The sequence below is a fragment of the Guillardia theta genome (genome assembly GCF_000315625.1).
Source record: "Guillardia theta CCMP2712 unplaced genomic scaffold GUITHscaffold_48, whole genome shotgun sequence".
Lineage (NCBI taxonomy): Eukaryota > Cryptophyceae > Pyrenomonadales > Geminigeraceae > Guillardia > Guillardia theta.
Genome location: NW_005434626.1, coordinates 183,153 through 195,782, shown reverse-complemented (window position 1 = coordinate 195,782; position 12,630 = coordinate 183,153). Strand labels below are relative to the sequence as shown.

The 12,630-nt window shown below is 48.0% G+C and overlaps 3 protein-coding genes across 3 annotated transcripts; 2 read left to right on the top strand and 1 right to left on the bottom strand.

The window, feature by feature from the left end:
- Positions 1-655: 655 nt before the first annotated feature.
- Positions 656-5,907, top strand: GUITHDRAFT_140697 (hypothetical protein; the record flags this gene model as incomplete). Its single annotated transcript, XM_005830038.1, has 12 exons — positions 656-682; positions 729-838; positions 918-1,330; positions 1,498-2,670; positions 2,716-2,777; positions 2,831-2,912; positions 2,959-3,724; positions 3,753-3,829; positions 3,942-4,159; positions 4,431-4,565; positions 4,907-5,635; positions 5,713-5,907. The coding sequence occupies 12 exons, from the start codon at positions 656-658 to the stop codon at positions 5,905-5,907; spliced, it is 3,987 nt and encodes a 1,328-aa protein (XP_005830095.1).
- Positions 5,908-6,428: 521 nt separating this feature from the next.
- GUITHDRAFT_110843 (hypothetical protein) lies at positions 6,429-8,815 on the top strand (the record flags this gene model as incomplete). Its single annotated transcript, XM_005830037.1, has 9 exons — positions 6,429-6,534; positions 6,855-6,937; positions 7,022-7,072; positions 7,120-7,214; positions 7,264-7,327; positions 7,385-7,481; positions 7,525-7,652; positions 7,701-7,800; positions 7,848-8,815. 9 exons carry the CDS (start codon positions 6,429-6,431, stop codon positions 8,813-8,815), a joined length of 1,692 nt encoding a protein of 563 aa, XP_005830094.1.
- A 40-nt stretch (positions 8,816-8,855) lies between these two features.
- On the bottom strand, positions 8,856-12,255 carry GUITHDRAFT_163927 (hypothetical protein; the record flags this gene model as incomplete). The annotated part of the gene is made up of 22 exons (XM_005830036.1): positions 8,856-9,029; positions 9,075-9,116; positions 9,175-9,306; positions 9,355-9,470; positions 9,518-9,619; positions 9,664-9,803; positions 9,846-9,918; positions 9,972-10,019; positions 10,068-10,142; positions 10,188-10,259; positions 10,312-10,417; positions 10,470-10,516; positions 10,566-10,623; positions 10,678-10,745; positions 10,794-10,908; positions 10,954-11,066; positions 11,112-11,237; positions 11,282-11,344; positions 11,399-11,485; positions 11,532-11,720; positions 11,772-11,885; positions 12,203-12,255. Coding segments are annotated over 22 exons (2,006 nt in total), but the record flags the coding sequence as incomplete, so codon positions are not given.
- Between the last annotated feature and the right edge of the window lie 375 nt (positions 12,256-12,630).

Sequence of the window (12,630 nt, the reverse complement as noted above, 5' to 3'; positions counted from 1 at the left end):
TCTACATCATCTTTCATCACGTCTTCAGACAAAATAGTTGATATTGCCCGGATTCCACCTACTCCACTGCCTCCTCTTCTCGTGATCTTTTCGAACTACACTATCTTAATTGGTTTTCCAACAACTTTCTGTCATAATCCAACCTCGGCCTGCTATCTTCCATTCTTTTTGGCGTTGATATTAGATTTTTTGCTGTTCGTCCCCATCCATCACAGCTGTCATAGGTTGGATGCATGAATACTTCATGCGAAATATGTGAGGGATCCAATTCCATCTTTTCTGAAGTTGAAGATACTATGTTGTCTGAGATGGGTTTGCTTCGTCTTTCCACGCTCCTTGTCGTCTTATTCTCAACGCAGCAATCTTCCTTCAGTGTTTTTGTGTGAGCACCTCACTATATATTCACACATGTTCACGATCATTTTACTCATACAGTCCTTGTTGTTTTGCCATCAGCAACTGAAGTCAAAGTCTGGCTGATGGTAGCCGATGTTAGGCCGTTGCAAGTTTGTTTTGTTCAATTGCTGAGTAGCATAGAGTGCAATGCTCAGTGTAGACGAGTATTTGTAACCAATGCAAATGAGCAGAGAATACCCTGCTATCAAACAGTGAAGGTGGCTTCTGACAGGCTTGCGTCCCTGCGAAACGAGGAAGGATGTCAAACAAGTATGAAGACGAATGCGTAACTTGAAGTGTTGTCTCTTGCCGTTCGACTGATATTATCCAAGATTCAATTCAAAGTCTTTCTTAACTGCGACGCGATTCTTGGAGCTGAGCTTTCGGTCTTGAAGTTCACAGAGAAAGATGAGATCTACGTCGCTGCAGCTCATTTTGTGCGGTTAGTGTTGACCTGTTGGCTTTGAAGTGTCTTGACTCCTATAATTCTTCTCGTATCACTTGCTTCTTCTGTCTTGCAGGTCATTCTTCAATCGTAAAGCCTTAGCCGTGAACAGCATTGTCCACTACTCCTCTGCTGTGATCGGAGAGCTGAAAAGGAGGGAGAAGTGGAAGGAGAGACTCAAAATCATCGCAGCACCTCAGGGCACGAGTGCTGTGGACCTCGTTTACCTCAATGAGTTCAAAGATGCAGTTCTTGGGATCTTGTTCGATGGGAACGCTCCAGGCCTGAAATGTGGATCGAAGGCAGGTCTAAAGGAAGGTATCGAAAACTTGAGGAAAGAAGATGTTTTGTTTGGAGCAACCAGCAGTCTGGATGGAATCAATGAGGAAATGAATGTGATCGAGTCTTACATGTGTCGAAGAGAAGTCAAATTACCAACAATAGGGTTAACGAAGGACATGCTAAAGAATGACGATATGATCCGTGAAGGTGAGAAAAGGATGACTTAGACTCGCATTCGTGATAACTTTGTTGGACTGAGTGCGCCTTTGCATGAAAACTGTTTTGTAATAGACACGTGTCTGTGATACTGTGTTGAAGAACAAAAATGCAACCGAAAAAATATCTGCTCAGTTTTGAGGTGATTACTTGCGCAGGTGAAGGCTTCAGGTTCTTGAGAGGAACGCAAGGAGGATATTTTCTGATGTTAAAGGACAAATGTTATGGAAGGCAAAGATCTTTGATGCTTTTCAAGCGAGAGGAAAACATTTTTTTCGTGTCTGCAATAACTTTCATGCAATTTGCTCTCGGCCTTTCTCCTCTTCGTAAGGAAAAAACCATCGAAAGGGTGATGAATGAGGTGTTTCAATTCCGAACTTTCACGAACGAGAGAGTTGCGACGTTCAATCTTACGGATTTAGATGATATCTTGAAAAAGGCGAAGACCAAATTGGAAGATTGTAAATTGTGTGTGGATGCAGATTCTCGATGGCTGGAAAACCATGACTCGAACAATGTGTACGAAAATGAAAATAACGATTCCGGGGTTGAGAGGAATCAAGAAAACTTGTCCAATGTGGTTGTCAAGGAATACTACTTCGGTCGTCTGAAGCAAGATGGCCTATTGGAGTTATCTCGTCACAGTCGCTTTGTGACTATCGCATGCTTTGAAAAAGATGGAGAATGGAGTATAAGCAAAACAGACTTCTTCTCTTTTATCAACAACGAGGCAAGTTTCTCTGTTGAGCTTAGAAAGGCAATTTTGAGAGCAATCGGTGACAAAGGAGAAGATGGTTCAGATGATTCTATAAAAGTGAAGAATTTGCATGCGTGCTTGAAGGATATTGTTCGGAATATATTGAAGGAACAACCTCTCAAAATTCGTCAAAAGCCTAGAGAGCAAATCAGACTATTTCGTGAGAAAGCAAGACGATTGGATGAACACTGGTGTAACCTTGAGCGCCATTTTGCTTCCTCTCAGGCCAACAATCTTGAACAAAATCGCGATGAGAGTGTAATGAGTGAGGGCTGCGGCGACCAAATTCTGATCTGTTTGCCATTTCGTCGCACTACGATGATGGTAAACCGTTTCTGGAGGGACAAAGGAAATGACTTTGCAACGCTGCAGGATGAAATATTTAATCTGAGGTGTTCAGATTCTTCCAAGAGCGTCAATGGCGACAAATGTAGTAGTATCCATAGTACGTTTTACGAGGAAATTGTATCTAGGGTCCAGGAGGCTGCATCTGTAATAGACCAACCTTCAAATTTTGAAAGAAATATTTCCTCTGAGAATGAGGAACTAAGATCTACGAATGAGAAGGGTTCAGGTGTGTTTTGGTGGGTCCTTTTATCAATCCTAAACTAAATTGCAGCATCTGAAGATGACTCTGTTGTTTATGATGCTGTCCCTGGATCAATCGAGTCAGATGCGAGGGTAATGCTTTGCTAGAATCAAATAGCGTTCACATTTTGATCAAATGTCAACAGAAGGCGACAGACATGGGTCCGTCAACAAATATAGTGACAGCTGAACACAACACAGCAGAAGAAACTGTCGATTCTTTGGAAGGTGATGAAACAAATCAAAATTTTGGTTGCTTGTGATTCTGTTGTAGAGGACTTCCCGGTGGAAGTGGAAAGGGTTTTATTCAAAGAGGAAGAGAGACACGTCTTGTACTACTGCAAAGAATTTTTCAAGAGGGTCACGAGAGCTGATAACACGGAACTTCACGTTCATCTGGATGTTCCTGAAACTCTCAACGACACATGTGAAGTTGTGAAATGTGTTGAGATTGATGATCATCTCTTCGCTCTCTCTCGATCCTTTCTTCATGCTATCTCTGGTCAAATCCAGTGGGATGAGTTGCAGCAAGAAGAACATTTGTGCAAGATGACAGGTCGACATCTGATCAAGCTGGGAAGTGAAGAAGTCGATGTGATTGCGATTGACAAGCTCCATGAGACCCTGCAAGATCTGATCAGTGACGGGATTACAAACAAAAGCTTCTTTCAACGAGCCATATTGCTAAACGACCATTGGATCGGTCTGCACCTCTTACACAAAGACATGTGCAATCTCTCCGTTACGTTGGAAGATGATGCTCTTGATCATACCAATTTGCAAAATGAAGACATTCTTGATTGCGATCCAGTCCCTCTTGTCTTGGCCGATACAGGAAGTACAGAATCAACTCTCATCGAGGTCAAGAATGCAAGTTCATCATCACAGCCAGACCACCATGGTCGTCAGATAGATGCTGATAATGAGGCAAGGGATGCGGATGTTGCGATGAGTTGTGCAGAGTCTGGACGATGGGCAGAAAATGTTTCGTTGTGCTACGGAACGATCAATGGGTTTCCTGACTGTCCAACTTCGCACAGGTAAATATTGCTTGTCACTTTGGGTTAGCCAGCTCACAATCATCAGGATGGGGGTGGTGAATGGCAAGAGCGCTGCGTGCGTAGGGGATACTTCACAGCATGCAGGTAAAGAAGCTGCATAGTTGCTATCGAATCTGATTTGTTGTTTTACTTCCAACCTTGTGTTCCTGGTACCCTGGTACCTCAGAGAGTCTGTCGACAAATCATGATCATGCAGATCACAGAAATGAGTGGCAGACCTGCTATCTTGCTAGTCAAAGGCACGATGACAGTGATCTCGACCCATCCTACGATGAAACAACGAATACCCCTGCAATGAGAAGGCTCAAGCGCTGTTTCTCGAAACATGTCAAAACGATCAAAACGCTGCGAAAGTGCTTAAAGAAACATTTCTTGTCGATTCAAGACAGTAAGGTGGACATTGTGTACAGGGAGGTAAATTTGGAGAAAGATGCCGCGTTTCAAGAGGGAGGAGACTTGAAGAACAATCTCCTCGTCGTCATGAAATGTTTTGAAGACGACATGATGATCAAATTGAAATCCGAGCTGCTCGCTCGAAAGCAGTTGGGGAAGAGCTTGGAGAAAGTCTATGAAGAAATGAAATCGTTTTACGATTTACCATTCCAGCATCAGAACTCGTCGATGCTGAACTCCAAAGGTTTAACAACTACGCCTGATATTGAGGCCTCGCCACATTTGGCTGCAGTGGAAAGAGTTGATGCATCAACACAAACATGTCCTCCAAGTCAACTACTACAGCGCGATTCTCCTCAAACAGCTACTGCATCTGATGCAAGAGTTGAACAAAATCGACAAGCTGAAAACAGTCTTCAAGAAGAAGGTGGTTCAACAGCTCATGAAGCAACGCAAACGACCAGCGTGCCAAGTTTGCAGTCCGTCGCACAGGACGACTCGTCCAACTCAATTGAAGCTAATAGGGGCTCACATATGTGCGATCAAACAACGGAGAGCACCTTAAAGGATTCCATGAGCGGCAGAAGTGAAGTAGAGAATGGTGAGAATGTTGCTGGGTCTGATTCGACGACGCCTGTCATACCAGATGATCAGGAGGAAACTAACGAAATTGTCCTTGCATTGAGCTCTTTGTTTGAGAGAATCAACGGAAATGGAGATCAGATCTCTCGAATCGATGGTGCTGAAGTTGTTCACTTGCTCCATCAGTTGATGAGCACAAGAGAAGAGCAGGAGCAAGCCAGAGTGATCCTCTCCGGCCTACAGAATGCACACAGAGTGACTAAAGAAAGGAAGAACTCCCTCCCGGAAGCCACCAAAACCTTCAAGGAAACGTTCGGCAGCTTTGAGATCGAGTTCGAGGCCTTGGACCTTCTGCAGGACAGGAAGAAATGGAGCAAGGCAAAGTTGTTCATGTGCAGAGACCTCGACCTGGTATTCATGCTCGACAAGCGAGTGGCCCCGGCTAGACCGAGTGAAGTCCTGCTCCAGGGCAGCGAGCACATGGACAAGGAAACGGTCGACCAGGTAGAGGGACAGGAGGCTGCCCATGATCCTGCAGCTGAAAACTCTAAGGCTCGTGAAGATGGTGGAGCACAGCGACCGACTGTATCGCGAAAGCGAAAGTTGGCAGTGGACAGTGAAGGGTCGGAATCGGGGCAAGAAATAGCCAAGTGGCCAGCAGGAGCACCTTCAAGTTGTAAATTAGGACAGCAGGAGAAACAGTTCATGATCGACGCAGAGATCTATGTGAACGAGGAGGAAGAGGTCCTATCCCCCAAGCAGGTACAGTTCATGGAGAAATGGTGGAGCCAACGCCACGACTATCGCTCGAAGGACATTGAAGTGGGGAAGCTCCTGTGTGTGCTCTTCGAGGAGCGGGAAGATGATCTCGAAGAGAATGCGAAGAAGCGGAAGAAGCCGGGGCGATACCTTCTTGTGACTCGCAAGTACCAGCGGATGTACCAGGAAACCTGACATCGCTCGTCTTGTCTCGAACTGACTGCTTCTTGCAGAAACCCCATCGTTGGTACGTAGGCAAGGTCGTGCAAGCAGAAGATCCCCTCTTGCCCAAGTCCAAGTTTGCGGTTTTCTTTCCCTCCGACGGGATGACTGAGGAATTCAAGTACAAAGGCCTTGACAACAAGATCTTCAGCTGGGAGGACTGGAAGGTACCCAAGACCTCTCCTTATTGGAGGGGAAAGTGCTAGTTTCACGGCTATGTCAGTGAACTTCAGGACTAGTCCGTTCTGCCTCAGTAGCCTAGCAGCGTCATTGAATCAACAAATTAAGTCACTTAGTGCTACGTCACTAAGTGTTCGCCGTCGAAACACCAGCGGCCCCCCGTGAGCCTTCGGCCGCGCTCTGGCCGGACCGTCCGGCCTTGCCGGCCTTCGGTGCCGCCGGTCCGATCACTGGCCGGGCCCTCACTGACCAGCACTGTGACGGGGGCCGTACTATAGGCTCTACTCAAGCCCTGCTCAAGCCCTGGCTCAAGCCCGGCAGTGAGAGTCAGAATGAGTGGGGATGTGGGCAAAGTATACCGAAAGGGATCACCCCGTACTCTGACTAGTACCCCTACCCCACCCCTACCCTCTAGTTCTAATTCTTTAGGGACCATGTACCGGTGTATTGTTTTCGTTTGAACCCTACCTACCTTATATGTGGGTATCCACCGAAAAGATATCGTTAAATTGGGGGTAGGGTGGTACGACTCTTCAGAGGGGACACGATGGTGGGACGGGGGCTGGCGACTGCCATGGCGCTGGCGTGCCTGTTGGGGGTCGGCATGGCAGTTCCCACGAAGATTCAAGAGACAGGAAGACAAGCAGCAAGAGGTGAGCAAATCCAGTGAGAGGTTTCGAAGCTACAAGTTGATTGTAACTTGCTGCTCATGTAGTTCATCTTGTTTTGTTCACCTACGTTGCTGCCAGTTGTGCCGTGAATGATCATTGTTGAGCTGATTTCTTTTCTCCCACTTTTCTAAATTCTGGTGAATGACTCCTACCAATGTCATGCTTTCGTTTCTTCTTGACATCTTCTTTCTGTTCGATGCCTTCATCATCTCGGTCCCATTTGCTGCAACTTGCGATTTGTGTAGGGTAGTCTTTGCTGTCGGGCTATCAACATATCAATGTTTCTTCTTACATGTTTGCAGACTTCAATGCCTACTTTGCAAGGGAGGATGTCCGAACTGACGTTCGAGAGCTTGACGACTTTGCAAGGAAGCATGCTGACCAGGTAGGATAAAATTCTCACTTGCACTCCATTGCTTCTTCATCCTTCCCTTTCGCTTCTCTGTTTTTGTTTCTCACTGTGTTGCAGATGGCCAGAGACGAGCTTCCCTGTGATACCGACCCATCCTTCAGGGTTCAGGTACTTGTATGCATGCCATGTCTCTTGTGGACTGAAACGTTTTCTAGTGCGCATCTGTCAGCCGACATGCTCGCATGCATAGCAGAAAGTTCAAGGTAGCCGATGAGAAGTCGTCCAACAAGCTCTTCGATGAGGCCTACAGGTTCGATGACAGACATGTTGGTGTCATGTAAGTTGACGCCCTACCGCAGGCCCCAAGACTCGAGGCATTTCGATGCGAGCAAGTCCTCTACCTTCGTTGCCCAAACCTCACAGGTACCTCTTTACCCTCCCTGTGATGACCTGTGGGCCAAGTTTGACCTCTCGCTGCAGACTTTCGACCTCAACTATGCGGATGGATCGCACCTCAGGGGATTTTCTGGAGTGGATCAAGTGTACATGGGCGACTACAAGGCTACTTCTCCCTTCGGTACGGGCGGCGTGTGCTAGTGTCTGCCGTGACGACAGCGCAGGTGTCATCACCGATTGCAACAGCCCTGACTTCAATGGTGTCGACGGTATCCTCGGCTTCGGTCTCCCCAAGGCTGGCAGTGACCTCCCGACCCCTGTGTTGTTTGCCATGACCGACGCTGAGAACAAGGTGGCGTGTTGAGAGTGCATGGCGCCAGACGTTCTGACGGTGCTGCAGGACACTAACGCTGCGAACCTCAAGCGCAAGTTTTCCTTCTTCTCCACCGATGATGCTGCTGAGGTTCAGCTTGGAGGATACGATCCCGCAACCACCTCAGGTACCCAACATACTTGTGCTTTGCTGTGGGCTAATCGCTGCCTCAAGGTACCATGTGGTACACACCGGCGTTGGCCTCCGACGACTTCATCGTTGGCGTCACCTCCTTGAAGTTTGGTGACAACTACGGATCAGCGGTCGAGCTTCTGCAGTTCAGGTCCAAGGCTCAGCGCAACTACGGAGCTCCTTCTATCATGGATTCTGGCACCTCCTGCTTGGTCATCCCTGCGGACTCCATGCAAGGCCAGCTGGCGAACGTTCCTTGGGATGATTTCGCCAAGCACTGGAAGAAGGGAAGATCCTTCTGGTTGGAGATCGGGCAGAAGACCTGGGAAGTCCCCTTCTCTTCATGGTACCTGGCCGAGACCGATCAGACTTGCGTACAGCCGTCGCCTGAGGGCATGCAAGGCTTGCTCGTCGGAGATGTCTTCTTCCGGGAATACATCGTCGAGTTCGATATGACAGGTCACAAGCCCATCATCGGCATTGCTCCGCTCAACAAGCGTTACGTTCCTGTCACAAGAAACGTGCTGGCTAACTTCGAGCTCAACAGCGCTCCAGTAGCGAAGCTTAGGGCTCTCCGTGGCAACGAGGTCATGTACCCAGCCCAGCACCAGGAGATTCTCACGCAGGTCGATCGCATCCCCATCGTGAACCAGAAGGGAACCCAGTACTTCATGGACGTCGGCATCGGAACTCCTCGACAGACTTTCACCGTCATCTTCGACACTGGCTCCACTGTTTTTGGTGTCTTTGCTAACAAGCACGACCTTCCGGCACACATCAAGAACCAGCTGCCGGGCTACTACTTCTCCGAGAACCTTCACTCCCTCGCCCAGACTTCAGTGAGGGTGCGTGAGGTTCCCTTCTTCCAGCGCATCGCTGGTTCGTCTACCTCCGCTGTCGCCATCCTCGTGGTTCTCAATGTGGCCATGATCGCCCTGATCGTCGCGGCAAGGAGGAAGAGAGCGGGGAAGCGCCAGGAGCTCCCTGTGAGGCTCTACGGTGCCATTTAAGACTACCGGCACCAGCTCTATTGTTTACAGTCGCGTCAGCGGTCTCTTGCTTCTTTAATTAAAGGCTCAAATTCACAGGTGGAGTAGATGTTTCATGAAGAGACGCCGGCTCAAGGCTGTCATAACGCCGAGACCAACTCTTGTCCCTTAATCGATCTTGATTGAGCTGTAGATCTTAACGATGAACTGATAGCACGAGTAGAACCCAACGAAGCTGTTAACAAGTCAGACCGACCGTGAAACCACTACGTTAACGTACCCAGTGCAAACAAACACTGCATAACAGAAGATGAACAGATATCTGCAAGTCAAAGGTCAGCATCCCGCACGCAGGACAAAATGAAATCGGAATCTATTACCCAAAGTAGACGCTCGATGCGAGAGAGTCAAAGTGAGCCGAAGGGTGAGCTCTGGTGAAGTAGTGGTATGCTCCATAAAGGAACATGTAGAAAGCGACAGCACCAGAGGTCAAGTATGACCTCCACCACCATCTGCTCATCATCAGAAAGCATTCACATCATGCTTGCATCGTTCCCTACCGGTAGTCCTCAGCGCACAGATGGAGGTAGCACAAGACGATGGTGATCTCAGCGCAGGTAACGATGAGGATGATGAAGACCAGTGCAAGGAATCCAAACATGTAATAGAAACGGTGCTGCAAACGCGATCAGACATGCCGTGAAATTTTGAATATTCCTACACCTGCCAAATGGACGAGATAATGAAGAACATCTCGACAAATACAGCTCCAAAGGACAGAAGTCCTCCCATTACAATGGAAGATGGAAGTTGCAGGTACCAGAGCTATTTTTGTAAGTGAGAATGTACATCAGAATCAACAGAAAAACCTGGGGAGGAATCTGACGGGGGATGGGGTTAGTCTGCACTGGGACAGTCATCGGGTCCTTCTTGTATCCCAGGAAGGCTCCGAAGAATACGAGCGGCAGAGAAACACCAAACCACAACAAAGCCAAGACCACGAGAGTTCCTGAAGAAAGTCTCAGTCACGTCAAAATTGTCTCGAGCCTACCAAAAGGAACTGCAGTCGACGATCGCTTCGCCCAAGCGACAAGGTTCACCACAAAGAAAACGGCAAAGCAGACCTGACCAACATCAAGTCAGATAAGATTGATTGAGGGTGAATCAAAGGACTCACTCCAGGGAAGATGGTAGAAGTCCAAAGGGCTGTCTGGAAATGGTTGTCCTGCAAACCATGTCAGGTTGCAATCGAGTTGACAGCACCCGATCGAACCTCCTTGAACATCTTGCTGAAACGAGCCGACATGTAGCCAGCTGGAAGGCCCATCAACACGAAGAAGACGAGGACCTGAAAGCGAGTGAGCACACCATAAATCTGAGACATCAAAGTCACCGAGGAGAGAAGTGCTCCGCGGTTGGCTGGAGACAAGAATCCCAAGGTAGCGAACAGAAGGGTCAGGATAGTCTATCCGACAAGAGTTAGCTGCTTCGGATATGGTTATCAACAACGAGTCTACCATAATGAACAGCTGCAGCCCAGATCCCGTCATGACACTGAGGAGTCTTCCAAAAGGAGGAGCACGGAAGACATCCGCGTAGACGAGCTTCCAGCCAGTCTCCTCACTGTACGGACAGATGAGATGCCCATCACACAGACACACAAAGAAAACATCACCGCATCTCACGATTGGCCTCCGCAAGTTCTTCCTCAGTAAGAGCAACCTGGACGGTGAGACTAACTATCCGAATGGTCGAACAACACATTACAAACCTCGTTGTATCTGGCAAAATCCTTGCGGAGAATGCGGGTCATAATCAACCCAACAATACTGATTGCAAAACTGTGTAAATAGCAGACTCAAGTGAGACTAAGCCCTTGTTACCCGGTGAGGAAGATGAGGATGACAAATGAGTTGACGATGGAGAACCAGTGAATGTTATCATCAGTCATCTGAAAACAAGCAATTACGATCATTTTCACTCTTGCTATCAACAATACCTGAAGGTAAACGTCCCAGCGTGAAGCCCACTTGACATCGCTGAGCTCCCACTCAACGTCGTAAGTCCAGATGACCTGTCCGCCCTCAGCAGGGTCAATGACCTGTGGCTGATGGCTGCATCGCGATTCAGTGAAGCCCAACTTCTACTTGTGATCAGACCGTTCGAAACGACCATTTGGAGGGCTTCCAGCACAGGTAGTGAGGGGATGGTATGGCACGGCCGACTGATTCCACTTTCCGTAGTAGGTGTGCTTGATGGAGAAAGGAATGACCTGAGGTGGGGCTCAGAGCAGGGCTCAGCATCCACAGAGATTTACCTCATATCCAACAATGTAGTTGCCTCGCTCACCCTCGGAGGTGATGCCATCTCCAGTGTCAACAGGGTGATACTTGATCTTGAAGCGCAAATGGTTGTTCAAGACATATGTGTCGGTGCTTTGCGACTGAGCATTGATCAGCAAACTTGGTAATTCCTTTATGCATGTACCGTTTTCTTGGAACCATCTTCCGGAGCAAGCTTGCCACCAACGGGATAGCCAAGATTGTAAATCTTTGAAAATCCAACATCATTTCGAAATCATCTGCATCACCTTTTCTTTGAAACCTGCATGGTCTTGTCGGGCTTGTCCTCATAAGCGAAGTTGATCATCTCAGCCACAGGGAGGTTGTCCAATCGCATGTTCACACGGTACTGAACATGACGATGAGTGGGAATAGAAGGTTCTCACATGGATTACCTCAAGAATGGCAAAATCCTGAAACTCTTCCATTTGCTTGGGGGTGTAGGTCTTGCGGCAGAGGACTTTGCAATACTCATTCACGCGCACACGCGCCTTGTAAGCGGAGGTGTGAGCCTTCTCGCCAGCCAGAGCCTCTCCGAGGTTCTCAGGCAAATCTTGGACCCTCCTTGGTTGGCAGAAAGGAAGCTGGAAGACCAAGATTACAAAAGACCTCCAGTTATGTGTCGAAGACTTCACCTGATAGTAGTCGAACTGCAGCGGAGTCTCAGTGCTCACCAAAGTCTGAACCTTCATCTTGACAGGCTCGCCATCTTTGAATGCTCTTGGTGCAACACCCGGCAAGTAAAAGGCCTGCGAAACTCAAACTCACAACAGCAAACATGCACAGACAAGTTGAAAGACACTCGCACTCTTTGTACAAATCGTCGACAAGAACATAATTGAAGCAGGCATAGAATGAAAAACATCAAGAACAGTGTGATGAGCAACATAAGATAATATAGAGCCAGCATCTCGACGTCCTGCTGGACCACGCTATGGCATGTGATCCAGCATGATCCATAGAATGCGATGCGCAACGCGATGTACGAAGAGAAGAGCCGAGCAGAAAGAAGAGGAAGGAGGAGGTCGATGGCATAGATGACTGAGAGCGAGCATATCCAGCTTACCTGCGCCGGTAGGAGCAGGGAGAGAGCAACCAGCGCCACGACCGAGCCCATGGCTGCCGCTCGAGTGCAGGGGAGATACGGGGGGGTGGTTTTCTATAATGTAATGGGGGTAGGGGTATCCCACCATGCAGGTGCTTCTGTACCGTTGTCCCAAGTCCTCCAACAACAAAGCGCTAGTAGAATAGTGGGGTGGGAAAATTGAGAAATTTATTCTTGAAATTTTGAAATTTTAAAAAATAATTTGCCAAGTTTCAATCAAATATTGGTACCAAGTGTACAAATTTGGAACGGAGATGAAAAATGACCGGTACCTTGGTGAAAGAGGATGGGGTCAACGCAACCTCTACTTTCATCGACGTGGACATATTAACTTAAATATTTTAATACCTCCCACCCCACCTTCGATATCTACATCGAGCACCCCCCCT